The 27,676-nt window shown below is 36.5% G+C and overlaps 2 protein-coding genes across 25 annotated transcripts; one reads left to right on the top strand and one right to left on the bottom strand.

Annotated features, from left to right (window-relative positions):
- Window positions 1–1,191: 1,191 nt before the first annotated feature.
- Window positions 1,192–20,781, bottom strand: NFYA (nuclear transcription factor Y subunit alpha). 10 transcript variants are annotated; one of them, XM_087929616.1, is made up of 10 exons: window positions 20,651–20,767; window positions 18,289–18,398; window positions 17,350–17,436; window positions 14,055–14,201; window positions 11,831–11,962; window positions 11,544–11,649; window positions 8,562–8,728; window positions 7,152–7,325; window positions 5,831–5,932; window positions 1,192–4,046 (listed from the first exon to the last, which is right to left on the bottom strand). In XM_087929616.1, exons 2-10 carry the CDS (start codon window positions 18,361–18,363, stop codon window positions 3,993–3,995), a joined length of 1,044 nt encoding a protein of 347 aa, XP_087785742.1. In that variant the 5' UTR covers window positions 18,364–18,398; window positions 20,651–20,767; the 3' UTR covers window positions 1,192–3,992. The 10 variants fall into 10 exon arrangements, with proteins under 10 accessions (XP_087785742.1, XP_087785746.1, XP_087785745.1 ...); XM_087929620.1 differs by having other exon boundaries at window positions 8,562–8,710; XM_087929619.1 differs by having other exon boundaries at window positions 17,353–17,436.
- On the top strand, window positions 20,776–27,479 carry OARD1 (O-acyl-ADP-ribose deacylase 1). 15 transcript variants are annotated; one of them, XM_087929630.1, is made up of 7 exons: window positions 20,986–21,066; window positions 21,616–21,692; window positions 22,503–22,577; window positions 24,434–24,578; window positions 25,886–25,944; window positions 26,465–26,577; window positions 27,245–27,479. In XM_087929630.1, the coding sequence occupies exons 2-7, from the start codon at window positions 21,657–21,659 to the stop codon at window positions 27,345–27,347; spliced, it is 531 nt and encodes a 176-aa protein (XP_087785756.1). In that variant the 5' UTR covers window positions 20,986–21,066; window positions 21,616–21,656; the 3' UTR covers window positions 27,348–27,479. The 15 variants fall into 15 exon arrangements, with proteins under 15 accessions (XP_026573888.1, XP_087785760.1, XP_087785758.1 ...); XM_087929629.1 differs by having other exon boundaries at window positions 21,030–21,182; XM_087929631.1 differs by having other exon boundaries at window positions 21,064–21,176.
- The last annotated feature ends 197 nt before the right edge of the window (window positions 27,480–27,676 follow it).

The raw sequence follows: 27,676 nt of genomic DNA, 5'->3' as shown, positions 1-27,676 counted from the left end.
TCATCATCATAGCCATGGTGGTATAATTAGAATGCTGTACTGCAGGCTACTTCTGCTGACTGTCAGCTGCACAGCAGTTTGATCCTGACTGGTGCAAGGTTAAGTCAACCTTCCATCCTCCCAAGGTCGGTAAAATAGAACCCAGATTGTTGGGGGCAATATGTTGACAATGTAAACCGCTTAGAGTTCTAAAGCACTGTGAAAGCAGTATTTTTGTCTAACTGCTATTGCTATTGTGACATTGCTATGACTTGTTAGAGATTCTGAGTGCCAAGCTGAACCACGAACAAACCCTTCACTTCAAAACCAATCCTTTTAAAATTCTGAAATCCAATTAAAATTCTTTTAAAAGAATGCAGTATTAAAAAGCATTATCTTGATTTTTGAGATACATTAGACTAGATTGCAAAAGTTTATAAAATCCTTATACCCTCATAATTAAAGCATTTTTTAAAGCTCTTAGAGAGGCAAGTGAAGATAAGTTCCATTATAATGGGCTGCTGAAACTAACAGATGAACTACAGTATTGACAATTCACCCAAAATAAAATATTTTGATATACTTGTGATTTAAAAAGAGAAGTCATTATTTGCTCAGAGTAGAAATTAGAGATCAACAAAAATGGCAGATGCCCAGACAACCTGGCCAATTTGTTACTTAATATCTACTTAATTATGTAATAACTATGGCATGTAATACATTACAGTATAAAATGTGCCATTTTGCCATTTTTCTATGTAAAAAGGTTCGATAAACAAATAAACACTCTGATATTGTCATCTTGATGGTAACTGTGATTAAGATTAGGAAATGTCCAAAGAATAATGGTTCCAGATTAATTTATGCAAATTTCCATGGATTCAATTCAAAATGGGGGGAAATTGTAAGCTATCTTTTAATTATAGTTTAAATTTCAGTATAGAAAGTTTATGGAACAAAGGATTGAATCACTAGAGTTCTAGTAAATGCAAGATAGTTCTTTAATCAGGTAATAAGAAAGTAACTCCTGGACACATCAATTTGCATCAAACTTAATGTAACTATGCAGTGAAAATGCATAATTTGTATAACTTGTTGTTAAGATGTTTCTACAATTTCAAACTTTCAAAGGATATTTCTAGCTGTTCAGAACTGCTGAGTATCCCTGTAATTCCAAATAAAGTGTGACTGCAATGAAAGTAATCAACAACATATTTTATAAACATTTTATTGGTTTAATAGTGTACACAGTACTTACAGTTGTATCTATTAAAGACAAAATACACTTCAAAATGCAGAATAAAAAATTATAAACTTTTGAACTATATACAAACTTTGCGTTACAATTTCACAAATATCAATGCCCCAGCTCCATTCACAACCAAAAATAAAAGAAAAATAAAAGAAGTTTTTTTACATGCAAAATTTTGGAAAAAGCATCACTTGGGGGTTACCTATTCCCTCCCTAACTATCAAGCCACTTTATATAGGCTCAACATTCCAGTGCTTTCTAATTCAAAAGAATTCACACATTCCTTAAACCATATTACATCTTTATCCTTAAATCTACTTCCAATTAAGCATTTCACGGTCTCTCTTTTCACTTCTAATTAAAAATTTGCATTTGGTATTATTTCTACTTTTAATTTTTGCTTAAGAACAAAACATTTTGCATCATCTTATAGTTTGAGATTCCCAAGATTAAAAAATAGTTTGAAATAAATTTGTCTTACACATGAAATCTAAGCCATTGGAATAATAGATTCTATCAGGTAATTACACCATTACAGAAAAAAACTAACTATAGAAATGTTCTAAAGACTAAAAATTAAATAGGTTTCTGTTTCATCTACATACAGGTATCACAAAGACCAATTTTATTTCTAATAAATGTAAAGGTTGCAATGGCTAGATAGTTTTAAGTTGCAAATGTATTGTTATATTTTAAATATACATAAGAATTAGAAGAACCTTGATCCTCTTAATACCCCAATATGCAATATTAAAATGACAGCTGAAAAGAGGAATTTATGGGAAGAAAAATCCCTAATCCAAACAATACAGTATCTTCCCCTCACTCAGCATTATTTCAAAATGCATCAGTGCTTTTAATATTTACAGCAATCTCCCAAACCTTGATGTTCTATAGATATTTTGGGATCAATCCCAAGAATTCCAGAAAGCATACGCTTTGGGAATTGCCAATGGGAATTGTAGGAGCGATGGAAGATACAAGATGTAGGAAGGCCAATATACAGCAATAGTAGAAAAGAAAATCCATTCCCCACCCAACAAAGCATTCATTGTTCCTTCACAAATACCATCACTTAAATACCAATCAGATATTTGTTATTTAAAACAGTGAAGAGAAATGCTACATGCTGAAGCAGTCAGCTGAAAAACAAGGCGATAATCAAATACCCAGTATACTGAAAATAAAAAGGAAAAACCAGAAAGACTGAAGGAAGCACATTTATAAATACACAAGATATAACACAGACTTAAACAGGACTTTACAGATACCAAATGAAACAAACCCCTTTGTTGCCAAGAGCTTAAGTTAGAGCACTGAACTGCATGTGACCAGCAACTGCTTAAAATTCGGTCCACAACCAAGTTGAAATTTGTTAAAACTAATTCTAAAGGTTTACCAACCTGTTAAATATCAGTTGTTTGATTTTTTTCATAACAATAATTTGCATTTACACACTCTCTCTTCATCCCTTTTGAACTCGCTTCTGTTTCAAGTAAAAAAGGAATTTTGTGAAGGCAGATTTCTCCAAGCTACAACAAAATTTAAGTGAGGACCAATGTCTACTTTTTCCAGGAAGGAACCACTTCTTCCAAAATCACAAGACCCCTTTTAAAAATGTATTGGTCAATTTTGTATGCAGCACGTGTGTCAAACTCACTGCTGTTTTTCATAACAGACCAACTTCAGTATTCCTCCATTCTCAGAGTTGCTGAGAATGGTTTTGCAGTTTTGTATAAGAATAAAACGTAAAACTGTTACAGACAGGACCAAGGGGAAGAAAAAGCTATTCACAAGAAGAAATAATAAATTTTGAATTGTTAGATTTACAAAGTGCATTATATGTAAAATTTGAAAGCGCGTTTATATTTTCATATCCAAAGCAGTCTGAACTTCGACTGGATATACAGAGTTCTGATTTTGTTACATGTATGATACGGTCCTTACATACTGTCTGATGTTCACAGTTCAGTACTGCATCTTATCCTTTGATCACAGAAAATCAATGGGTCCAGGCAAAGGACTAGTTTTCATAACTGGAAACATTCACAACCTGCATGACCAGTTTCTAGGGGAGCAAGTTAATTAACCTTAACTGTCAAAAGCACAATTCAGCTACAATACACTTTACTAGCCATAAAATCAGATACCCCCTCCCCCAATGGCCATTCCCTGAGATGAGATTAATTTTGTCCCATATAGATATATAATGGACAGTATTTCAAGGACAACTTTTGGCATCTTATCAAGATTTTATGAGAAATTATGCTTCAACAATATAAAGTTATGCTGCTAGAAAGTAATAACAATCCTAATAAAAAGCAGTGTCTGAGAGAGACCAAAAAAAAAATCACACTGAGAAAACAAAACATATCAGCTCTGGCTGTTTCAAACATTAGTATTTCTCTGTGGTTCAATCCCCATAATTTCCAAACGGTATAGCTGTCCTATAATAAGTCAGTTATTGCTATTGCTATCAAGCTGGGCCATTGTCCTGCCAAGAATATTAAAGGCCTCTTGAGCCAGACTTTCAATCCCCGGTCTGAGAAGGGTGAATGGACATCCATTAGTACCTCAGTTGATTGAATCCACTGCATTTAAAAGCTAAAACAAATGACTCACTGCAAGTGTATTATTTGTTCTGATAAAGAACAAAGTTGTAGCAAATTTTCCCATTCAGAAGTTGATTTGATAGAAAGGAGAGGGAACAATTGCAGAGACACGAGATGTTTGTCCAGATGTTTTGTTATTTAGTTGGTTGTTAGGATACTCTAATCATCTGTGTCATAGCTTCTTCGGTTGCCTGGCCAGAATCCTGTATATATATAAAAAAAGGTTTTGTAATGCTACTTCATAGTATCTAAACACAAACACATGTTATTTAAAGCAAGACATTATGTTGCTATAGTACAAATCAGGAATGACAGAAACTTGCTTCAAGGAGACTATCTGGAGAAGGATTTATTATACAGTTTCTACTTGGGATTTGGTACTCATACCAATACAGCTAGATCTTAGCTTACTATATAGGTAATACTATATATTTCAACATCTAGCAAGGTAGGATACAGTATTGTATATTTAAGGGATGGCCAATTGGCAGAATGTAGGCAGCATTTGTCTCCAACTCCCCAGGATAGATTCTGCTCCCCTTAAGATTTTTTTCCCTTAAGGTACTGTGATGTTTATATAAACAATATTATATACAGAGGTGACATCATGCTGCAATACATTTGTTTACCCAGCTGCAATGTCTGCAGCCTTGTCAATTAAGTATTGTAGAAGGGCAGGCTTGTACTTTACATTCTTGCACACAAGGCAGCATCCTTCAGTGGACAATTCTAATTTGCTTCTGAATTATGAAATACGAAAAAAGGCAACATCAGTGTTTGCAGAAAACTTGCAAAGAAGCTACGGTATCAGACTGAAGAATGGCTTATTATGAGGGTACATGTTTAAACTAAGGATCTTATTTCTCAAAAAAGAAGGTATTACTTGTTATTCTGAAAATATAATGAAAACAGCTTTTCAAGCAAAATAGGAAATGCAATATTTAATTTGCTTGAGTATGAAATCCAAAGTAACTAAAGCTCAATCTTCTGTACTTACAATCTTTCAGAGTATGAACAGAAATATCATAATTTTTCTAGATCATAAGATATAGTTTGAACAGTTATTTCAGAGAGTGATTGCTGATATCTTCTGACACTCCAAAGTCTGCTTAACACAATTAAACCCAATGAGCAGGGGACAAAATGTCCTATGGATGGAACAGTCACTTCCACATTTGCCACTCTTGAAGTTGAGGGTTAAGGAGAGGGGAGGAATTGAAGACCCTGAAAAGATCAACGGGAAAACAGGCTGGCATGTAAGCCATACAAAGGAGAAAGAGAGACGGGGGTGAGATGCACTGCCCAACTCACCTTATTAAGATCTCTCTAGATTTGTTATGGGATTTCCAAGACTGTAAACTACCAAAATAGATTCAGCCAAACTCCTGAACCATAAAGTATTGGCTTCAGATGCAGGGAAAAAAACCTATTTGTTTAGGCCTGTCCTTATGTTTTAAGACCATCCAACCTCTCAAAGTTCAGAAACAAATAGTATTTATGATTCCTACTGCAAATTTTGAACTATGTAAATAAAAATAACAAATAAGCAGAATTACACCGTGAATAACAGAATTTTTAAGCTATTCTATAAAGCAAAGCAAAGCAGATCATCCTCACAAATAATGTTCGTCAGTTGCCCAAAAAATACCAGAGGTACTGTTTTTGAAACTGCCTATACTATAATGTACTAACAATATAAACTTTTATTTTTATTTAACAATTTAAACATATACAAGAAAATGAAAGTGTCCCTCCCACACAACTCACCTGGAGACAACTGTTTTCTGAGATGTATTACTTAAGTGTTCCATAGTTTTTTAATAACTGAACTAGATGAAAATGTCAAAGTGAACTAATTCTGCATGCTTTATAAAATGAGAAAAAAGTAACAAGAATTCAGAATTTATTTCTGGTTAATGCTAAAGTTGTAAATTGGAAGCACCTACCCATGAAGATCAACTTAACTAAGTAAATAAATTTCATTTACCTGCATGTGGGGACTATCTTTTTCTTTTGGAGAAAAGAAGCGTCCCCCTTCTCCTCGTTTTCTTGCCATAGCATGCCGATGTCGGGATTCATGAAGATATTTCTGTATATACAATTACAAAATTGTGGAGATGAAAGCACATCTTATGTAATGCTAGAACACATATCCATCCATTTTCATTAAGACAGGAACAGGAACAGAAAAGGCTGAAATAATGCTAAGGCTAAAAAGGAAAGGGAAAATCCTCAGTATCATCTCGAGACTTATGTAGGCTGCCTGTATAAGTAGATACACACAGATCCAGGACCTGGATTCTAGCTGGAGTAACTGCTAAATATTACTTAAACTAAGAATAAGACAGTATTTGGAGTGACATACAAGTTAACCTGGAATGCATAAAAGTGAAAAAATAAATGTGGGCATGTCTGTAGAGCTTTTCTTCCCTTCTTTCAGTATTTGACTATTAAGGCACTTTATCTAATTCTAATCCCTAGGCATCCCTTGGAGAACGAATGAAGAAGAGAACTGCTCAAAGATCTGAGAAAAAGAATGATGATCTTTGGTAAGTTATTTATTTGGCTAGAAAGATTAGAGGAGAAATAAAAAAAAGAATGGAAGGAATACAAAATAAATGGAAACTGTTACATGACTAATAATTTTGAGCTTTATCCTTTTAATGTTCAGAATCCATCTCTTTTTACTCATGGAGTCACTTTGTATTATGTAACTATCCTTTGTATAAAAACCAACCCTCCATATTAGCTCATATAATTAAAGGTGCAAAGACTGCTTCTTTATCCAGGATAACTGATTCATTTCTACATCTTGCTCATTTATTGAACTGTCAAGTCTGTATTTCTTAAGAGATAATCAAAATTTGTACCACTGTCCTAAACAAGGCATTAGTATTAAACGTGTTGAACTCCTGATGAAAGTACATTGTATTCCACATGTACAATCACATACATCCTCTCATCCTTCTGTGATCGGCTAACAACTTTTTCTGTAATTTTCATCTAAAATTTATTTTAACTTATTAAAGTGTATGCAATTTCTACGACAAAAGAAACATAGGCAATCTACTTCTAGTGACTTACCAAGAAAGACTTTGAAAACCAATAATCTTATTTCTATTCATTAAACAAAAAGGCAGCAGTTTATACTGTAAATATGGTATCCTTTTGAGTCCAACATGGTATGATGAACATGTTTCATTATAATGACTGGGAAAAGATTTTTTCAGATGGATGTTACTGGGCAATTGTAATGATATATAGCTATTCTGTGTCTCATGAATTGTAATAGCAACTGATAATCTCACCCTCCTCTCTTTAGGTATTTTTCCTTCTGCTTCTAACTTGGCTCTTGCTTGCCTTCTCTTCAAAATCCGGTGATACTGTTTTGCATTTACATACAGAGGTTCCTCCTCCAACATTTCAGCCCCAGGCAAAGGTATCCTTTGGATAGCTGGCACTGATCCAGCACCTGGCACCATCTACATCAAAACAGGGAAATGCACTGGTTAAACTCTTCCTTACCAAAAGGCATAGAAAGACAAAGTGGGAGTGGGAAATGAACACAACCAATTCCTAGAATTCAACCACTTCCTGAAAAAAATATTCTCAAAATTCTGCAGCAAATCTCATAGAAATTAAAAGTCTGTAGTTTGAATATTTCTATTACATCAACTATATTCCAAATATGCAAAATCAAAGCAAATTTCTTTAAAAATAAAAAAGTGAATGGATATCAAGTTAAAAAGGAATGATCTAATTCCGTGATGGTGAACCTATGCCATACGTGCCAGAAGTGGCATGCAGAGTCATCTCTCCGGATATGCCAGCTATCGCGCATTGCTCTTCCGGGTTCTGGTCTTCGTGTGTGTGGCAGTATCAGAAAGCGGAAGATCAGCTCCCAGACACACATGAGCATGCCGGCCAGTTGGTCTTCACATGCACATATGTGTTAGAAACAGAGGACCAAGTGGCCAGCATGCGTGCGTGAGCCAGGAAGCTGAGCTTCCTGTTTTAGGCATGCCCACGTGGTGCGCCAGGAAGCTGCTTGTCCTGTGGCTCATTAATGTTTCTGAGAAGGGGCTTTGCAATTATTCAAAAGTACTCATTCACATATATCACACATATATATATCACACATATATCACACTTTCCCATTATTGAGGTGGAAGGAAATTTCATTATTTGGTATACTCATGGTGTCAGGAACAGCTTGGCTAACTGGTGGGCCATAATTTGATAATTTTGGGTGCCAAAATGGACCTAAAATTGAGTTTGGCATATCCATTGATGCATTTAGCCACAAATACATGCCATGCTACTTTTCTAAAGTACAACATTTCTCATATATACTGACATATAAGTTCATCCACTGATAAGCCAAGCTTCAAATTTCTAACTAAATTACAATGAAAAATGTAGATTGGCGTTATCTGTGGATTGCACATTTTTAATGATATTTTGGTTAAAAATTTGAAGTCCAGCTTATCAGTGGATGAGCTAATATGGTACTTTCCTGTCCAATGATGGTACTACACATTTTGATTGTTTGTCCTGCTGGCAAAGTTCAGAAAAATTAGTGATTGTAAGTAACTTTGCTGGGAGAAAAGCCATTAGAAAAAAAGAGGCAATGTTCTTGGAGGGTTCAAAGTTTACCCATTTGTGATATACAATAATATAGAACAATAGAAGGGAGGAGTATAGAATACAATACGCACCATGACCATTCCACCAGAGTTAACCACATTTCCAGCAACAGGCAGAGTCACTGTTACTGTCCCTTGTCCACTGCTAGTTGTATTGGTGTTGGCTCCAGTCTGAACAATCTGTGCTCCAGCCAAACTGGCTGCTGGGATGGTGATCATGCCTGTAACAGGGACTGTAACTTTAAACAGAACAGAACAGATAAAAAATAACGAACAAATTTGTCCCATTTTAAACGTTATTCCCTCATTATGAGTCGTGTTTATGGATATTTTTTAAATATGATTTTTTTTACTGAGATCTAAAATGAATTATCCACATGCAAGTTAAGCATGCATTTCTAAACAAAGCTAAATCAATGTGAAATTCAAGATTTCTGCTAAGTACCTTATTATTAAGGCAATAAATGTTAAAATATAAGAGATAACTTACTTTTCACTTGTTGCTAATTAAACTGTATCAATCCCGCAAAGGTATAATACTAAGCTTTATATAGACTTAAACTCATGGAGCAAAATGCTACAGATAGGAAGTGCTAAAGGGCTTTCCAGTTCTATGGGAATAAATTTCTGAATATTAGCTAATGGGAACAATAGCTTATGCATAAATTAGCAGAAAATTCACACTATATAATTATGACTGCATAGTATTTTAGATTAGGCTCTTTAGGGTGAAATGCAAATGCAGCATCTGTTGAAGTCTGTTAAACAGAAACATCTTTATCTTGCACAGATGCTACTTCATTCCTGCATATTTTAAAGCCATTTCCCAGAGTTGAATCTGAAGAACAATTTCAACCCAAAAATCATAAAAGAAGTCTTGAGTTATAATTCAATGTAACAAAGCAGATATAGCGGACTTCTCATAGCTTATACAAGTGATGCAATTTGCAAAATATTACAGTGGAACATTTTGCACACCTTTATCAGAAAAAATTGGCAGCTACTTTCCCACTTCATCAACTAGCTGCTAGTGAAAGGATCAAGGAATTCTATATTAAAATCAGAGCTAAAAAGGTGCTAAAGTAAATGTACCCACTTTTCCAGCTTAACATCAAGCCCCAACGTAGCCAGTTACAACCAAGTCATCTAGGTTCATAGTTTATTAACCAAATTTATAGAAAGGGGGAGGGGTTAGGGTTACAGAAATCTTGGCAAATGGATACATTATTTTAGCACTGCAGAAAGTTCCTTCTCAGAAGTTAAAGTTTCTCTACTGCTTATCACTTTCTAGAAGCTATTAAAAAACTTTTCATGTGTGTTACAAAATACTATTTATTCAGCTGTGGCATAAAGGCTCCAGTTATATTTTAGGAATGTTAATAAACTGTTGTGGAGGTTTTAATTTAATTTTACTTGTTTTATTGCAGATGGCTCATTGTGTACATCTATTGTGTTGCCAGGAATCTCAATGAAACATGTTGATACATAGGATCACTCAGTAAAAATAAAATAAATCATGCCACACGACATTTGGAAATTATGGGAAAGATACATGCTAAGCAGCACCTCTTAATGGTCAATGAAGAGTCTTCAAAAACTTCTGTATAACACCTTATAAAATATGGATGGATCTTGTATTTTACTTACTTGCTGCAAATGTATTTTAAAACATTTGATGCATTTTAAATATTTTACTTTAGGGATAAACTGCGTATATAATAGTGCCCAATGTTCCTACTGTATATTTATCCTTGCTAAGTATAACTTGTCTCCAACCTCTATAACAAATAATTTTTAACAATATAGTAGGTACTCCTAAATTGTATTTTAAAAAATAGAAACAAAAACTACTTTTATCCCTATAGTCCATGAAAATGCATCTACAAATCACCCAGTATCACTTGGAAAGTGAGATGAGTGGTGTTCAAATTTAATAAACAAAAAATATTTTAATACGTATTATATGTTTAGAAAGTGAAATGTAATTTCCAAGTTGCATATACATGGATTCCTTGAACCTTGTGTTCTTGCTGGAATTCTAGAATATCAGTTGACATTTCAAACAAGAAATGTACTTTTCAAGATACCAACAGTTTCATGCCTGAAATCTAAGCACTGTCACTATAGCAAATAGTGACATCGCTATTACTAATAGCTATGTCAGTCCATCACTCTAGAACCATGATGACGAACCTATGCCACGCATGCTGGAAGTGGCACGCAGAGCCATCTCTCTTGGGCATGCCAGACGTTGCCCATTGTTCTGCCGGGTTCCGGCATGCACATGTGTGCCGCTCAGTTAATCTTTGGGTGCCCAGGAGCCCGGGAAACCAGAAGAGTAGCTCCCAGTGTGCGCATGCACCGGCCACCTCATCTACCGGTTTCTAATGTGCATGCAAAGACCAGCTGGCCAGCGCATGCATGCACGTTACAAACCAGCCAGCCAGCTGGTCTTTGCTTGCCTGTTAGAAGCCAGAAGACCAGATGGCCAGCGCACACTCTTCTGGTTTCTGCCACACGTTTTGGCACTCTATGCCTTTTCAGTGTGCGCACGCTCTCATTTCAGCACTCAATGCTGAAAAGGTTAACCACCACTGGTCTAGAAAGTTCATAGCTGCTGATACTATAATATGAATATCCTACAATTCTGACAAAGTGGGATTAAAAATAATCACATGCCTGCATGCCTACGTTTGATTGGCAGGCTTCTGGGAATACACACTTCTAAGAAAGTATGTCTGGTAAAACATGGAAGTGAAGGGAAGAGAACAGTACAGCTCTGAGGTGATCAGGAAATAATATGTAAATCGGACGTCAGTATGAAAACACTGGCGCTCTGGAGACGGAAGCACTCTCTAATACTCTAGCAGGAGACTGGAAAACTACCAGAAGAGCAGACACAGCTCTTATTAAAGGGAACACTGTAGAGAGGCCGATAGGTTTATATAGAACTGATTAGCTACCCACTCATGATCCAGAAATTTTAAAAAATGCACCTAATTCTGAAAGAGTTAATATTTCTTAGAAAACGGTTGTAGCACATAGAATTTCTACCTTGTTGAAGAATTGTTCCATCAGCATTAACTGGTTGATAGACAATTGTCTGACCTTCTGCTGTCTGTGCTACTTGTTGTCCTTGGACTGCAATCTGTGGCTGGGTCTGCAGAAGCAAGCATCAGACAAAATTAAAACAGTGAGTAATATAAAACTATTATACCTTGGAATTTCCCATGGATTCACATAAAACACCATGCCAAAAATCATTTTTTCTGCATGTTCCATTGATCTTCCTCCCTTTAGTTGAACCCTTCTCCAACTTCTCCCCACTTTTAATATGCTACCTGTGTTTGGCCAGCTGTTACTGCTGTCTGTGGCTGTTGGATGATGATTTGTTGTGTCTGGCCCTGCTGGCCCTGAACTTGTACCGCTTGTCCACCTTGAATTTGAATCTGACTAGGCTGGACCAACTGAATCTGTGGACATATAAAATAGAGTAAGATGCTGTTAACTACTATTCCTAATCATGGCTTTAATTGTTTATTCTGAGAGGATTTATTAACAAAACAAAAGCTAGGGGAAAATTACTCATATTAAATAACAAAAGCAAGGAAAAAACAATGCTGAAGGGTGAGTTTGCTGCACCACTATACATATTTTCTACAACAAGAGTATTAAAAAATAAGGATAGGGGAAAAAAAATCCTTTGCAACTCCTAGGAAACATTCTTCAAAATTCAAAAGAATATGATCTTAAGCAAGAAGTGTTTAAACGTATACCGTGTTCCTCATAAAATAAGGCCGGGTCTTACATTTTTCTGAGCCCCGAAAAAACGGCTAGGCCATCTTTTCGGGGGGTGACTTAATTCCCCCCCTTGCATCCTCGTCTAGAGTGCCCCGCGGGCAGCCTCACCACCAGCCGCTCCTAACGGGTGATCATGGCAGAGCGTAGAGAGCTGCCTTTGCTGAAGACCTGAGACCTTCGGTGCCCGCCGCTGTTGCTTTCCCTTCTGCCCATGCCGCCACCGCGTTTGGAGCTGCCGCTTCCATGTTTGGAGCACCACCATGTTTGGAGCTGCCGCTGCGTTTGGAGCGCTGCCATCTGGAGCAGCGGCGGTGCTCCAAACATGGAAGCAGCAGCTCCAAATGCAGCGGTGCTCCAAATGCAGCGGTGCTCCAAACGCAGCAGCAGCTCCAAACAGCGGCGGCGCTCCAAATGCAGTGGTGGTGCTTCAAACGCAGTAGCAGCTTCAAATGTGGAAGCGGCAGCTCCAAGCGGCGGCGGTGCTCCAAATGTAGAATTGGCAGCTCCAAACATGGCAGCGGTATGGGCAGAAGAGAAATCAACAGCGGCAAGCACTGAAGGTCTCGGGTCTGCAGCAAACATGCTTGGCAGGAGTAGTGAGCTCTTCGTGCTCCACCATGATCGCCCATTAGGAGCAGCTGCTGGCAAGGCATGGCTACCCACGGGGCGCTCCTAACGGCAAGTCCCCCCACCCTTCCCCCCATTTTGCATGTTTTAAAATAGGCCTAAATTTGGGGGGAGGGGCTTAATTTCATTTTATGCCTAGAAAACATGCTTGGTCTTCCTATTGGAGGAGGCCATATTGTTGGAGAAACACAGTAGTATTTGTTCTTCCTCAAGTAGAGGCGTATTCTTGCACAATGTTCAATATGATCCCAATTAACATTACACTGATTTCCCACTAATGAGTATTACATAATGAGGTTGGAATTTCATTATTCTCAAGCAGTACATTATATTTATTTTTTATAAGCCTTTTCCTTCAAAGAGGAAGACTAAGCAACCAACACAAGTGATACAACCAAGTATTCCAACAACATCTGGAGAATAACAAATCCTCCATCAGTACCAATTATTTTGGGAAGCACCAATTGGATTAAATTGAGAGGCCCTATAGGTAGTCCTTTACTTACAACTATAATGGAGCCTGGAATGTCCATCATAAGTCATTACAGTTCTAAGTTGAAGCACCAACATGGCCAACCAAATTTTATGACCTTTTTTTGGTGGCCATTAAGCAAATATGGCAGTTGTAAGCATGACCGAGGAACACTGCAACTGGCTTTAAAAGTGTGGTGGGTTCCCAAGGGACTGAAATGCAATCATGAGTATGCTGTCATCAGAGTTCTGGAACTGGATCATCAGGACTTTTGAGGGGATTGTCAAAACTTTGAAGGACAAGTAAAAAACCTGGTTGTTAAACAAGGCCTACTTACATTACAATAAAAATGGTAAATATATCAGCAAAAAGAACATAGAGAAGTTCCTGTGCATTCAGACATAATGCATCATTAAATTCCAGTTGATGGGGGCAAGTAAGAAGTCATGGTTACTTCAGTTTAAGCTTCCTTGTATTTTCCTAGGCGGAGGAATAATTGTTGGTATTTTCCTAGACAGAGCTGGTTTATCTACAAATGTATGGATTCATTTAAACCCATTCAAATTGATTAATTCTTTTGGGAAAAATCAAGTTGACTGAAAACCGATTTAATAGAATCACTGCATTGCTTAACACTAATTTGTACATCATTTGGGCATGCTGACCTGCTGAAGTCCTTGTGATCCTGAAACCGGAACTTGCATAATAGTTTGACCCTGGCTTCCAGGTACAGCCTGTACCATAATTGGTTGACCAGTTGATGTGATTAGCTGGCCTCCACTCACTTGTACCATCAGTGGCTGACCCTGGACCTGAAGAATGGGAAAAGAACAGAACCACAATGAAACACAAGCTCAGATAAGCAATTAGCTTCAGGCACCAAAATTTTTCTATGTAGAAGTTCTGCAAAAAATCTTAATAATATAGCATCACAAACAATATCTGCCTATTCCAGGTCCCTGAAAAGGCCTGGATAGGTGAATAAAAATGTCAAATCAAATCCAAATATCTAATGACTGTGTGACCAAACATAATAATATAAAAATATGAAGGAATAATAGGAAATACAAATATAAACAATATGAAGGAATGACATTATTAAGAAATGAAAGTACAAAATGTAAAATGTGACTGGAATTGAAGATAAAAAATTTGCACAGATTTGAGCAATTTGAAGAATTTGAGGAAAGGAAACTTGAAAAATAAGAAAATCAAAGCAAATCTGTTTGTAAAACACAATCAGGAGAACTGCAGAGGCTACAGAGCAACTGAAACAAAGAATTGTGCCACTAGAGACGATCAAGCAACATGCCAATGGAATAATTCAGTTCTAACATAATTTGCAGTTTAGAGCAAATCAGCATTAATTCTACAAAACTCTTGAAAGGACTGACCACAAATAATGAAAAACCTGAAAAAGCAAACCTAATATTTGGGACAAGTTGGTGGGGCAACAATAGGAGTCACAATAGGAATGTACATGGGTCAAGCAAGTTGAGCTCCATGGATTCTGACTAAAATCATTGACAAATTCACACTTGAGGTTAGTAAAGCAGGGTTTTGGAAGCATCAGAAAATGAAAATGGCTAACAACTGGAAGGCCATTTCTAATTGAGAAGGAGAAAGAGGAGGAAGAAAAGGGAAATCACCCTGAAATTTGCAGGATGCAGACCCATAACCTGTTTCCCAACAACATATAGTTAGCTAATCCTGAACATATAACAATTTTGATCATTTGAAGTTACAATGGCACTGAAAAAAAAGTGACTTATGATCATCACAGTACAGGGTCATGTGATTGCCATTCGTGGCCTACCCAGCAGGTTTACCATAAGCAAAGTCAATGGAGGAAGTCAGATTTAATAACACTGTGATTCAGTTAACTGCAATAATTCACTTAACCAAGGCTAAAAGTGTCACAAATTTGAGCACAACTCACTTCACAACTGTTTTGAGTGCACATGATGCAAACAGACAAGCAGCCACATCTTTTTCTAAGACTGAATCCAAAGAACTGTGTCAGAATATTCATGAACTGGCAGAGACATAGTAACAAGGTCAGCCAATGAGAGCTGAATTAGAAACTGAAATTGAAGGAGCCTGGGTGTGGCCCTGCAGTTGTGTGTGCTGTGCTGAGAACTGAAACTAATCTGCTCTGAGCTCTGAAGCTGCTGCTTGTGTTTTGCCTGTTGAAACTGTTGAGGAAACCCAAATAACTGTTACGTGACTTATATTCCTAACAGAAACGTTGGAGGAATCTACTATTTGTATTGTACAATTACTCATATATTATTATGTATATAAAGAGGTTAATGAATCCTGCTGAATCAGTCATCTGTGTGCTTTCTGGATTTGATTTCTGCAATAACTCTAACAAATGCATACTATATCATCTCCTATTAATAGGAGGCACCAAGAAGTAGCAGTATCTTTCGAAGATAGGCTCCTAAATTTAATAAAACTCAAATATTTTTATGAATACAGGTAGTGCTTGTCTTCCAACCATTTGTTTAGTGACTGTTCAAAGTTACAATAGCACTGAAGACTGACTTATTGTTTTTCACACTTACAAACATACTAGCATCCCCATGGTCAAGGGTTCAAAATTTGGATGCTTAGCAACTGGCATGTATTTATGACAGTTGCAGTGTCCCAGGGTCCCATGATCATCTTTTAAGACCTTCTGACAAGCAAAACCAATGGGGAAGCCAGATTCAGTTAACAACCATATTTAACAACTGAGGCAGGAAAGGTTGTAAAATCAGGTAAAACTCACTTAACATCTGTCTTGCTTAACAAAAGAAAATTTGGGCTCAATTGTGGTCATTAGTCAAGGTCTACCAGTATGTACACTTGTAACTAACTCAGACATATTTGGGACCTAGAATGGAAGTCCAAGAACAATGTAAAATATGAATGTCTTCTGAAGGCTTTCTATGCGACTTAGGCCAAGCTAAATAAAAACTCTTTCAAAACACTGGATTTAAATTTTCATAAAGAAATTATGGATTTGAAATTGAACACATATGAATAATTCTAGGCTGGACAAGGACAACAAAACAAGAAAAAGAAGAACTAAAAAGGGATATAGTGTAAAATTCAGAATAGGTCAATACAATGCAAATAAACTTTATCAACTTTATTTTATTATTTCTTAGATATAATAAAATACTGAATATTTTGAAAAGTGTCATAAAATAAAAAAAATCAAAGCAAGAAAAAATACCTTTAATGACATCAAAAGATGGATGTTAATGCGCTTTGTAACACTAATCCTTAAAAGGGCAGAGGAAACGGAAATAGTAGTCTTGTCTTATTTAACAAATGATAATAGTCTTCACATGACATTTACCATTTCACAAGAACACATATTGGGATTTGAAATCTTTCTTGTCCAGTATTTTAATATTTATTTTAATATTTTAAGATAACATATATTATTGATTTTTGTCCTAAACATAATCCATTAACTAAATGTCATTTTTTTTTGCAAATCTCACTGGTAAAAGGGAAAACAACTCCTCAAATATATAATTTTATTTTTTATTAAAAAGACTTTTGAAGAGTGACAAGCCCCCAGTCCCGTCCCGCTCACATATCCCTATTTTTTAAATCTGTAGTAATAGAAGTTTCAAATAAGTCAGTTTGCAGCATGCATTTTTAACTGGATAATCCATTTCAACATTTTTGTTAATTTGACTGTTATCTGCTACAGTTAAAATGAGCATACATATACATATAGTTCATACATTGAATTACAACTCTTTTGATTCACAGCCACCATGAGAATTGGTTGAGAAGCTTATTCCATTCCATTTGGGGACATGAGATGTTACTTATAATAAAACTGCCACTATTTTTCTGTTTCCATTTCAAGCCCCAGTGCAAACACAGCATTGAACATGCAGTGATAATGTGTTTCATGCAGTGCTCACACAAAAACAACAGATAGATCACCACTACCTGGAGGGTCTGAACTTGCTGGCCTGAGGCAGATGCCACCTGAGCCTCAGTCTGCAACTGGACAGCAGTCACACCGCCCTGCTGCTGGGAACAGGAACAGGAATAGGAAGAGCTTGAAACTTGGCAGGAGGAAATGCTCAAGACAAGATTAAAAAAAATAAACTGCCAGAAAAGACAACAGGCCCTACAAGGTGGAATGAGCGAGTCCATTTCTAATGTAGTAGCCTACCCATGTTTAATCTGCATATATTATTCTCGGGTCAAAAAGATAATATATATACACCTTTCGCAGTGCAAAGTTTGGAAGCTCTAAATAAGGACAGAAAAGAAATAGATGAATGACTTGTGGCTTCTGAAGGGAAGAAATCTAAACACACTGATATTGTATTGTGCCTAAATCAGTGTATGCCTTGCACTGTGACCTCTCTCAGAAAAAAAGCATTGAAATGTAAGAAACAGACAAGATAATAAAAAACCTCAGTATGATAAGCATAACCTAATTTACATTAAACCAAGAGATATCTAACTTTATACGTAGTACTGTAGTTAAGTATTATGCAGACATTATTCACAAACAAAACATTACATTAGTATTAGAGCTGGCCAAGGAATAGACATACCATTTAGTTTTCATAATTATGCTTTAACATATAGATATTAAATGTGCCTTTGTTAGGGCTATGCAAACCATATGGAAGTACAATTCATTTTGGCAGAAATTCTGGCAGAAGTACCCTGTGTGCACATATACAGGCAAAAACATTGGGAAGGGGGCATGATTGCTTTTACACTCAAAGTGATGCTTCTTTTGAGCAAAAGAGTAACACAATATTTTGCACAGTTCTAACAGTGAGTATGGAAGTAACTATTCTTCTGGGCACTTAAAACTGTTAAGAACCAACATACTGAAATCTGAATTACAAATAACTATCATACCTGTTGCTGTATTTGTCCAGCCTGCACAACTATCTGTTCTGTTGAGCTACTGCTGTTTGTGGTGTACTGCTCCATAGTATCAATTCTTTATCCAATCTTCAATCAGAAACCTAAAAGAAAACATAGAACATTCTTGTCAGTATTGAGTGCAAATTATCCGGGAACCCTGAAATAATGAAGAGGGCTGAACTGCAACATAGTAAAATGGTGAAAATTGAGAAACAAATTATTTCCAGGTAAAGCAGAATTTCAAAAGCGAACATCACTAGTGGCATTAGGGCAGATGACTGGGTTAAAGTTCTGTATCTCTAGAAGTTATGAAAAGGATTCTCTTCTCCCACTTACCAAACAATTTTTTTACTATAGATGTTATTGCATTTATTACTCAATTTATACCTTGCTTATCATCTTGGAAATTCAAGAATGCACAGGGTTTTTACTCATTTTACCCCCATCAACAATAGGCAATGTAATAGGCACACTGTTCAGTGGGAAATTTGGTTTACATCCTCTTGGTTAAATTCTGTCAACAACGAACACGTAGTAATTCAATTTCCTACACATCAGTTCTAAGTATATCAACTAGGTATATGGTGGCTATAAATTAGGTGATTATCTGCAGGGAATTAGGTTTGGAGAAGAGTGAAGTATCTCCAACAGATCCAAGCATGATGTAGTTTGAAATCAGCAGGAGTGGGACTACAACGCTTCAGGCAAACAACATTCAAATATTCACATCTTCTGATTAATTTTGCAGGACACTGCCAGTGTTAATTTAGTCAAACTGAAATTGTTTTTCATCAAATGTATTTGTACAAGACACAGTATTTCAGCAAATCCTACTGATAAGCTGAAAACAGAATGGGTCTGACTTCCTTCTAAATTCAGTTGTGAGGCCAAGGAGGAGACAAGCAAGCTATAGATTGTGAGATTTTGTATTAATGAGTGGAACAATTTGCTTCCAGAAGTTGGGGGTGCTCCAACACTGGAGGTTTTAAAGAAAAGATTGGACAGCCATTTGTCTGAAAGTATAGGGTTTCTGCTTGACCAGGGGGTTGGACTAGAAGACATCCAAGGTCCTTTCCAACTGTTATTCTATTACTAGTAAATTCTACTCTTTGTTTTCAGCAGAAAAATGATGCACATTTGTCAAATTACAGAGATAGCCAATGGAAAACTATTGTACTTTAGCCTTACATTTGAAATATCAACTTCCTTTCTCTATTTTAACTACATGTTAAGCTTACTCGCATATAAAGTTATTTTGATTAGCTTTTTTTTTAAAAAAGCCAACAATACAAATTCTAGACTGAGCCACAAAGCATGATCTCTGTAAGCTTTTATGTTCAGTGGTATAATAAACAAATACAGAATATAATGAAAGCACAAAACCAAAACAAATCTATCATTCCCTAACATGGAATTTAAGAAGTCCTATATAGTATTCCTCTTTGTCATAAGGATTTATGTTGAAAGCCACTAAATCATTTTGTACAGGAAATACATAAAAGGATTTCACACACACACACACAAATAGAATAAGTTGCCATAAGGTTATTCTAACATGACAGGAGAAAACATGCCTTTACTCCACCGTTTATGGAAAGGTTCTTCTTTCGTGTTACCGGTCAGCCTATCCAATATACATTTGTAGTAGTTATGTGAGCAGTTTACAACTGGCATAAGCAGCAGTGGCTTTCATCCGAGGCAGATTATTTTAGCATAACTGTAACACGATATGCAAGGAAAGCCCCTTTGTTTTTTGTCATGGGAAAAAACAGCTATGAAGGGGCCTTCTCGGCTACAACACAGTGTATCGATCTCGATCGGAGGCGAAATTTTAGAGGGAAAAATTTGGCAGAGCGACTGACGGAGAAGCTCAGCGCTCTGAGCCCCGCGGTGTTCGGTTACAGTCCGTGCCCTGAAAGGCGTGCGAGCGAAACTGACCTCCAGGGCCAGAGGCCGCCAAACACAGGATGGCGAGCCCCTTACACAGGCCCCTGGAAGCCGCCCCGTGATGCCACCAGAGGAAACCCCCCACGGCCTTTCTCTCGTTCCCTTCCTCCAGCCTAGGCCACACAAAGTCATCTCCGAAGGTCCTCCGGCGGTCCCGCGGGGACCGGGCCGAGCAAGACGGGACTAGCTAACCCTACCCGGCCCAAACAGTGATATCCCCGTTCCCACGTCAGCCACCCATCCCACTTCGATTCAGGTTCCGGGCGCCAACGGGCCACAGCCACTCGCTGCCCCAGCGCTCGCCCAGCCCTAGCCCGCACGCGGCCTTCTGACTGGCCACTCGGCCCCGCCAATCCCGGCTCTTGGGCCGGCGCTCGGGGGCTCCATATTGGCTGCTCGAACTCACCGTGCCTTGCTCCCCCGGTTCGGGTCCCGCTCTGATTGGCTCCGCCACCGGTCCCCGAAACCCAATCAGCGCCTCCACTCAGCCGCCGCGCAAAATGGCGGCCAACCCCCGAAGCCCAACAAAGAGAAGGCGAGGGTGCCCTCGCGCAGGCGTACTAGAAAAGTTCCTCCCGCGGATGCTTGCGCTGGTTTAAAACTGCACGCATGCGTTGGCTTCTTTCGAACTGACGGGTGCGTTTGGACCGTTTCTGTTCTCTTTCAACCCTTCCATTCTCGAGATGACTTTTCTACGCATGTGCGGACAATTCCCCCCCCCAGCTTTTTTTTTTAGCGCACTTCACGGATCCCCCTTCTTTCTATAACGCATGCTCTCGGCCGGTGCCATAGAGTCCTCTTCCTAGGAAAGCCCACGTGAAGGTTGACATTTTGTGTGTTTTGTTTAAGGGGCTCCCAAAGACGGTTACCATAATAGAACTTAGATTCTAAGACTTAGAACTTAGTGGGAGGCGAAACTGATTGCTGCTGTTGCATATGTAGGCTGGTGGCCGGTTGTGGTTCTATTTTTTCCGCTTTCGCCATTGCTGGCTTAGAGAGTTCGTGGGCGGGGGCGGGCGTCATGCCTTGGAGGCGCCTCGAGGGACAGCCGCCTGCCCTTTGGTGCAGCTTCGCTGGTTGTGTTAAAAACAGTGCTGGTGTGGCCCTGCGTAGGCCTTTCACACGAGAGGGTGAAGGATGTGTTAAAAAGTCTCAGAATTATTATTTTTTTGGGACGGGGAGGGGAAGGTTATCGCAAGGTAACTGGTGCCCTAATTCGTATTTGATATTGTGTGTATGTATATATATATATATATATGCATGTATATGTGTATATATGTATATGTATGTATATGTATGTATGTATGTATGTATAGTTATTTCCCTTTGTTTACTTTTCCTGCCATGAATATGAAAATTATTATTTTCTAGTCCTTGTAGCTGAAAAAAAAACCCCTGTGATCCACCCAGTTATGGCTAGTACCTGGATTTCTGGAAATGAAGAAAGGGTTTGTAGTGGAGTTTTTTTAAAATTTATTGCAATTCAGTTTTGAATTAGAAAGATAGTTTTATTTCTCAACAGAAATGAACTGGTCTCTTTAAAAAAAGTCTGGCTACTTTAGGCTTTTGTTTGTGCAGGAAAAAAAATAATCCCAAATCATATTTGTAAAACTTTGTTGGAATTAATTTTTCCATAGGTTTCACTTCATCTTAATACCCTAGCAATATAGTTCTGTCAAATAGGTTATAATACAATTCATTTTCAGTACTACTTTTTGTATTTTAGCCATTCTGCAATGTCTAAGTCAACGTTGGTAGTTCTGCCTTTTTCGCACCCAGCCATGTCTTAAGACAGGCTAATTGCTCTGGTGTAAAAAGATTGTAGTAAAAAACAAACTTGCAACTGAAGGAGAAGTACCCAGATATAATGTCTGACTCTTTTTTTTCTCCCCCTTTAATGGATTCATAAGAAAATTTATCCCTTACCATTTGGCAATTTCCCAAAGCAGTATGTCTATGGAGATTCCAGTTGTCCAGGTCATAGTTGTCCCAAAGATGCTTTTTTTGCCTCTTGAAAAAAAGTATCTTTGGGATGCCAAAGCAGTAGTTAGAAAGCTAATATAATCAGTAATATAATTAGTCATATAAATCAGTAGCTTTTCCTGTTCTGTTTAAAAATTTCAAAGTTACTCTATACCAATGTTTATAAATGAGAAATAGTGTTGTTACAGTAAGAATGTATTTCGAATTTCAAGAGTAATTTTGTGATTGATGCACTCTCAGAATGGCTAATATACTAAATTTTCCTTTTAACAAAGTGGCTACAATCTAGTAGTAGTAACTTTGTGGGGCCAAGAAGAATAGTTCCAAATAAATACGATGCTAAAAGAAAGGTGAGGCTTACAGCCTAATGGTGTCAGTGCATATTGCTGCATGTATATTTGCTTCCATGCATATTGCATTGTTTTGAAGGAAATGAACCACAGGCATGTTGTGCAGAAGCTGTGTTTGCTATATTCTAAGTCATTAATCATGCTTGAAAATCACAGTGATATTCAGTTCCAAATTATGTGAAATTTAATGATTGAACTTCACTAAAGTATGTTCTGTGAACATACATATATTACCATACATCATATAATATATAAAATATCTTTTATATGATACATTATATAAATTAAATTAGAATATTAATTAAAATAGATCATCTAAGGACAAAAACTCTCCCAAATAATTCCTCCTTTGCAGATTGCAAAGAGGAAATAATTATACAATGTGAAGTCAAGGTGAACCTCACTTGTGTTTTTACCTTCTGCAGTGTTATTGATTATATTATAAAACAAACCATAATATAAACTAACCCAATTTAAATTGTGTATATTTACCTGAAAGTAATTGGAACCTATTGAAATTTTGATGTGACTTTTTTTTAGTATAGATACAGAAAATGAAGCTCATTAAGATAGAAATTGTCCTAAAGTTCTGCAGTAAGAGACATGTATCTTTAGAAAGAATAGAAGAGTTTTCTACCATCCTAATGTTTGCAGCATAAATGATTTGTTGATTGTTGGCATGGAATACTTGAATTGATTTTACATTACAGCATAAGAATTACCAGAATAGATTGCAGCATGAGTCTATATAAGAAGTTTCCCAATATTTCAAAATCTCTTTTTGTATAGCATGAAGCCTCAGATTTCAGTGGCATGAGATTAGATAATTACTCCCCTAAAGGTTTATAATTATGATTTTCCTGATATGTTTGCAGTGATGTATGTTTTCTTAATGGAAACACACCATTCTGCTATTTAGAAAAGTATAGTAAAAAATTCAGTGGCACTCTATAAAGTACTGGTGGCGTAATTCTCCATTTCATAAATTATCCAAGTGCCATTCACAGGGTGCACAAATATCCTAACTCAGCAACTGTAGAACTTTGTTTCTAAAATAACTATAGTTGCCGGTAGTCAGTGTAATGATTCCACTGAAGGCTTTAAGAAGATGATTGCTTAATTCAATGGAAGTTCCTTTTGAAGAGAATTATGATCATGATTCAAAACAAAAATTTAAAATTTTAGCTTTCCTGATATAAATTTAAAAATAAGAAAGGCCGTTGAAGAAATTAAAATAAAATAAATTAGTAATCCAAAACATAAAACTGTCTACAGATGAACAGCCAGGTAAGAAGCTGACATTAAAATAAAGCCAACTTAGTATCAAATCTCCACAAAGAGGAGGATCCTGAATCTAGGTGTTAGACTTTGGAAGAGTTTCTCCTGTCTCTTTGCACGATATACAACTGTGAAAGGACAGAAGATTTTAATATTTATGTGGATATATACCAAGAGAAAAGATCCTTTGGATATGAGAGAAAACAACATTGAACTTATTGTAGGAAATCAAGAAAATGTCTGAGAAGGTGGCAGTGGCAAGCCAGTGTAGTACTGTTGCCCAGAAAACTAAATGAAATCACCAAGAGTTAAGCTCAATTTATGGATGCTGGCAGCATATGTTACTGAAGGCATAATACATATTTTTCTTGGAAATAAATTCTATTTCATTATTTTATTTTGTGCATATCTCAAAAGAAGCCCTATTTTATATAGTGAGAAATTTAGTAAATATTAAAATCTCTTGTGTATAGCAGTCAGCAGCTTAAACTGTGATATTATCTTTATATATTGTCTTACATTTTCTCATTCTGGATTTTTATCTCATATATTGAGTCGTCTTTTTCATTTTTACCCAGATTAAATATGTGCAGGGAGATCTTTTTACTTGTCCAGAAACAGATTCCTTGGCTCACTGTATTAGTGAGGATTGTCACATGAGTGCTGGCATAGCTGCTATTTTTAAGAAGAAGTTTGGTGGTGTTCAGGAACTTCTGAATCAACGTAAGTAAAGGGCCAAGGTAGAGCAGTTTATAGAACCACAGAATCTAGGTACTATACAGTAAAAGTGAGTGTTATGCAAATAGATTCCTTCAGATGACAGATACACTTTATGTCCTGCTCAACTAATACCTTTATAATGTGCTCCAGATGGGGGGTTTCTAGACTAGCTTTTGAGGGCATTTAGTGGTCAGGGAAAATTTCTCCTTATTTCATTGTTTCCATTAGAAACAATTTAAAACAAGTATAAACATAGTTAACAGTAACAAAAATAATAGAGTAATTAAATAATGTTCAGAAAATAATGCCTCAGAAGAGGTTTAACTTGCTGTAGCTGTACAACTCTTTCAAATGGAGCTACTAATTTTCATCATATTGTATGCCCCTGCCTTGTAAGACAAGCAGCCAGAAGTTCTTTACTTTTTGTTACTTTACTTTACTTTTTGTTTAAAAGTATCTAAACAAGGCCTGTGTTGTTGCTAACAATAGATGAATAGAACCACTAGGTCAGGTGTGTCAAACTCAAGGCCCAAAGCCTGGATACAGCCTGTTGGGTGCTTAAACCTGGCCCATGGGGCCGCCCTGGAAACAGTGGACTGGCCACAGTGCTTCCACCAGCAAAAATAGTGTAGGAGCCCCAACACAAGTGACGTTGAGCTGGCCAACGTCCAGCCCCCTCCAGGTCAAACATAACCCTGATGTAGCCCTCAATGAAATCGTGTTTGACACCCCTGCACTAGGTGATTGAAGAGCTTACTTTGTATGTTAGCTCTTGGACTGTGGAAACTATTGATGGGGTAGGAATTTTATCAGTACATTGTAGTTTTTAAATGTGCCCTATATGTAGACCATGGGTGTCAAACTTGCTGCATCACATGACATCACGTTTTTCCCTTTGCGGAGCTGGGGTGGGCGTGACCTGCGTGTGAGGCACCCGACCCATGTTTGACACTCCTGATGTAGACTATTAATATACTTGTTACCAGTTTATTCAGTTGTACTACCTAGTATAATGTACAGTTGTAACTTGGAAATGTTAGAAATATGACAGTGATCATATTACTTCACCATTTTAGAACAAATATAAACACGTATCGAATTTTTATCTACACTCAATTAAGTGTCATTCAAAATTTTTACATATGATCAATTTATATATTATTTAGTTTCTTTCAAAAAAAAATACGAGAACGGGATGACCATGGTGCTTTCTTATATGTTTGTTATGATAGTTTTCAAAAATAATAAACATTTTCAGTGCTCTGGAGATTAGGAATTAACTGATTTTTCTAAAAAAAAATCTGACATAGACAAGAAGACTGGAGATGTGGCTATTCTGAAGAGAGAAACTAGATACATATATTACTTGGTATGTCATTGGGAACATTACTGGTATTTATTCTAGAGATAAATATATGATTTATGCATCAAGAATTATGATTGGCAAAAGTTAAACATCCTCTCCATCGACAAACATTGCTGAAATTTTTAATAGTTTTTCTGAAGGAATCCCTATACAAATGCAATGTTTGCTGCATGAGATGAGCCGTGATGACTCAGTAGTTAGAAGGCAGCATTTTGAGGATTAGTACGTGAGTCTTTCCCAATGCAGTCTACAAATCCCATTACAGTATTTAATTTCATAAACATTAATTTTAAAGATTTAAAATCTAATACATTACAATAATATATTAACTGCAATCCTTTGTATATCTATCCAGAAGCAAAGTGCATTGGATTTGTTCCTTTGGTTAAGGCTGCAATTTGGAACATATTTATCAAGGATTTCCCACTGAATTGACTGAGATTTCTAAGTAGACATATAACATGCAAAATAAAAGGAATCAAATCTAAAATGTGTCTAATCTACATTTTACCATTTTTTTTAGATCTCAAAAAACAAATATTTTCATAAACCTACATATGACAATTTACGAAAGAGTTTAGAAGCTATGAAAATCCATTGTCTGAAAAATGCAGTAACTCACATTTCTATGCCAAAGTAAGCTCATTTTTATATTATAAAGTTACTATACTATATTTACACATTGACAAAATAGTTTTTCATTAATTGAAAATCTTTTACTTTTTTATTTATATTTTGTCTATGTAAAGGCTCTACAATAAGTCCCAAAAAATCCTGGAAGAGCTGCTGACTTTAGATTAAGCACATTCAGAATATATTTTTGTATATTTAAAGCAAAAGACCTGTTTTCATTGAATTTGAAGGTGTTATTAAATGGAAAATAACGCTTTCTAAGTTGTGATACATGGTTGTATAACTGAGAAAACGTACAGTGTTTGAGAGCGTCACACTTCTTTAGCTTGAAAAATGTGACCAAAAATGAGCTGCTTGTTAGATGGTCATAATTATGGATGAGCTTAGATTTTATTTTAGTGATATACCTAATAAGCTAGTGAATGAAATTTAGTTCCTTAGAATGTTACATTCACACTTATGGATGTTTCTTTAGGATAAATCAATAAGTATGACTATTGAGATAGTATGAGATAGCATGCGATTAGTATTGTATCATATTTACACCTAATATGTTAGTTTGAATTAATCCTTGTTTTGGCACTGCTTATATGTTTCCTATAAATCATGGTGAAATAAATGTTTCGAAGAAAATACCCAAAAGAGACACCTTGTATGCTCTGTATTTCAGGATTGGTTGTGGACTTGACCGTCTGGACTGGAAGAAAGTTTCAACAATGCTGGAAGAAGTATTTGAAGATACCAATATTCATATTACAGTTTATACTCTTTAATTCCTAGTAGAATTGTCTGTTCTGTTTGTTGTTATATCCTTGTATCAGTATCTTACCTGACATATGCTGATAGTGTTATCTTAATTCTAGTGTTCACAATTCTTTAAGTCCTTTTCTGCTCTACTCAATTTTTTTTTTAAAAAGTCAAAATGTACATTCTAGTGTTCAGATACTTAGTGTATCTATCTCCTATTTAGCAATTGGAAGATGTTATTTTAAGAAAAACACTCAACAAAACTGATTTTTTTTTATATAGATTGGCAATCATGTGGAAAAGATTGGAATAGGATGGAAAGTTATGTTTAAATGTTTACCAAAAATAAGATGTT

The sequence above is a fragment of the Pseudonaja textilis genome, chromosome 3, assembly GCF_049901715.1.
Source record: "Pseudonaja textilis isolate UNSWEBS1 chromosome 3, rPseTex1.2, whole genome shotgun sequence".
NCBI classification, from domain to species: domain Eukaryota; kingdom Metazoa; phylum Chordata; class Lepidosauria; order Squamata; family Elapidae; genus Pseudonaja; species Pseudonaja textilis.
The sequence above is the reverse complement of the archived record's forward strand: the minus strand, read 5'-3'. Positions and strand labels throughout refer to the sequence as shown.

Bases quoted from the DNA above. Each gene is read 5' to 3' on its own strand.
- NFYA (XM_087929616.1), bottom strand. From the start codon at position 18,363: ATGGAGCAGTACACCACAAACAGCAGTAGCTCAACAGAACAGATAGTT. The intron at 7,326-8,561 runs GTGCGTATTGTA...GTTTTGATGTAG, and splicing joins ACTCTGGTGGAATGGTCATG to ATGGTGCCAGGTGCTGGATC. The intron at 5,933-7,151 runs GTGAGATTATCA...TTGTATATACAG, and splicing joins AAATACCTAAAGAGAGGAGG to AAATATCTTCATGAATCCCG.
- OARD1 (XM_087929626.1), top strand. From the start codon at position 21,266: ATGCCTTGGAGGCGCCTCGAGGGACAGCCGCCTGCCCTTTGGTGCAGC. The intron at 21,375-21,615 runs GTGAAGGATGTG...ATTATTTTCTAG, and splicing joins TAGGCCTTTCACACGAGAGG to TCCTTGTAGCTGAAAAAAAA. The intron at 22,578-24,433 runs GTGAGGCTTACA...ATTTTTACCCAG, and splicing joins AATACGATGCTAAAAGAAAG to ATTAAATATGTGCAGGGAGA.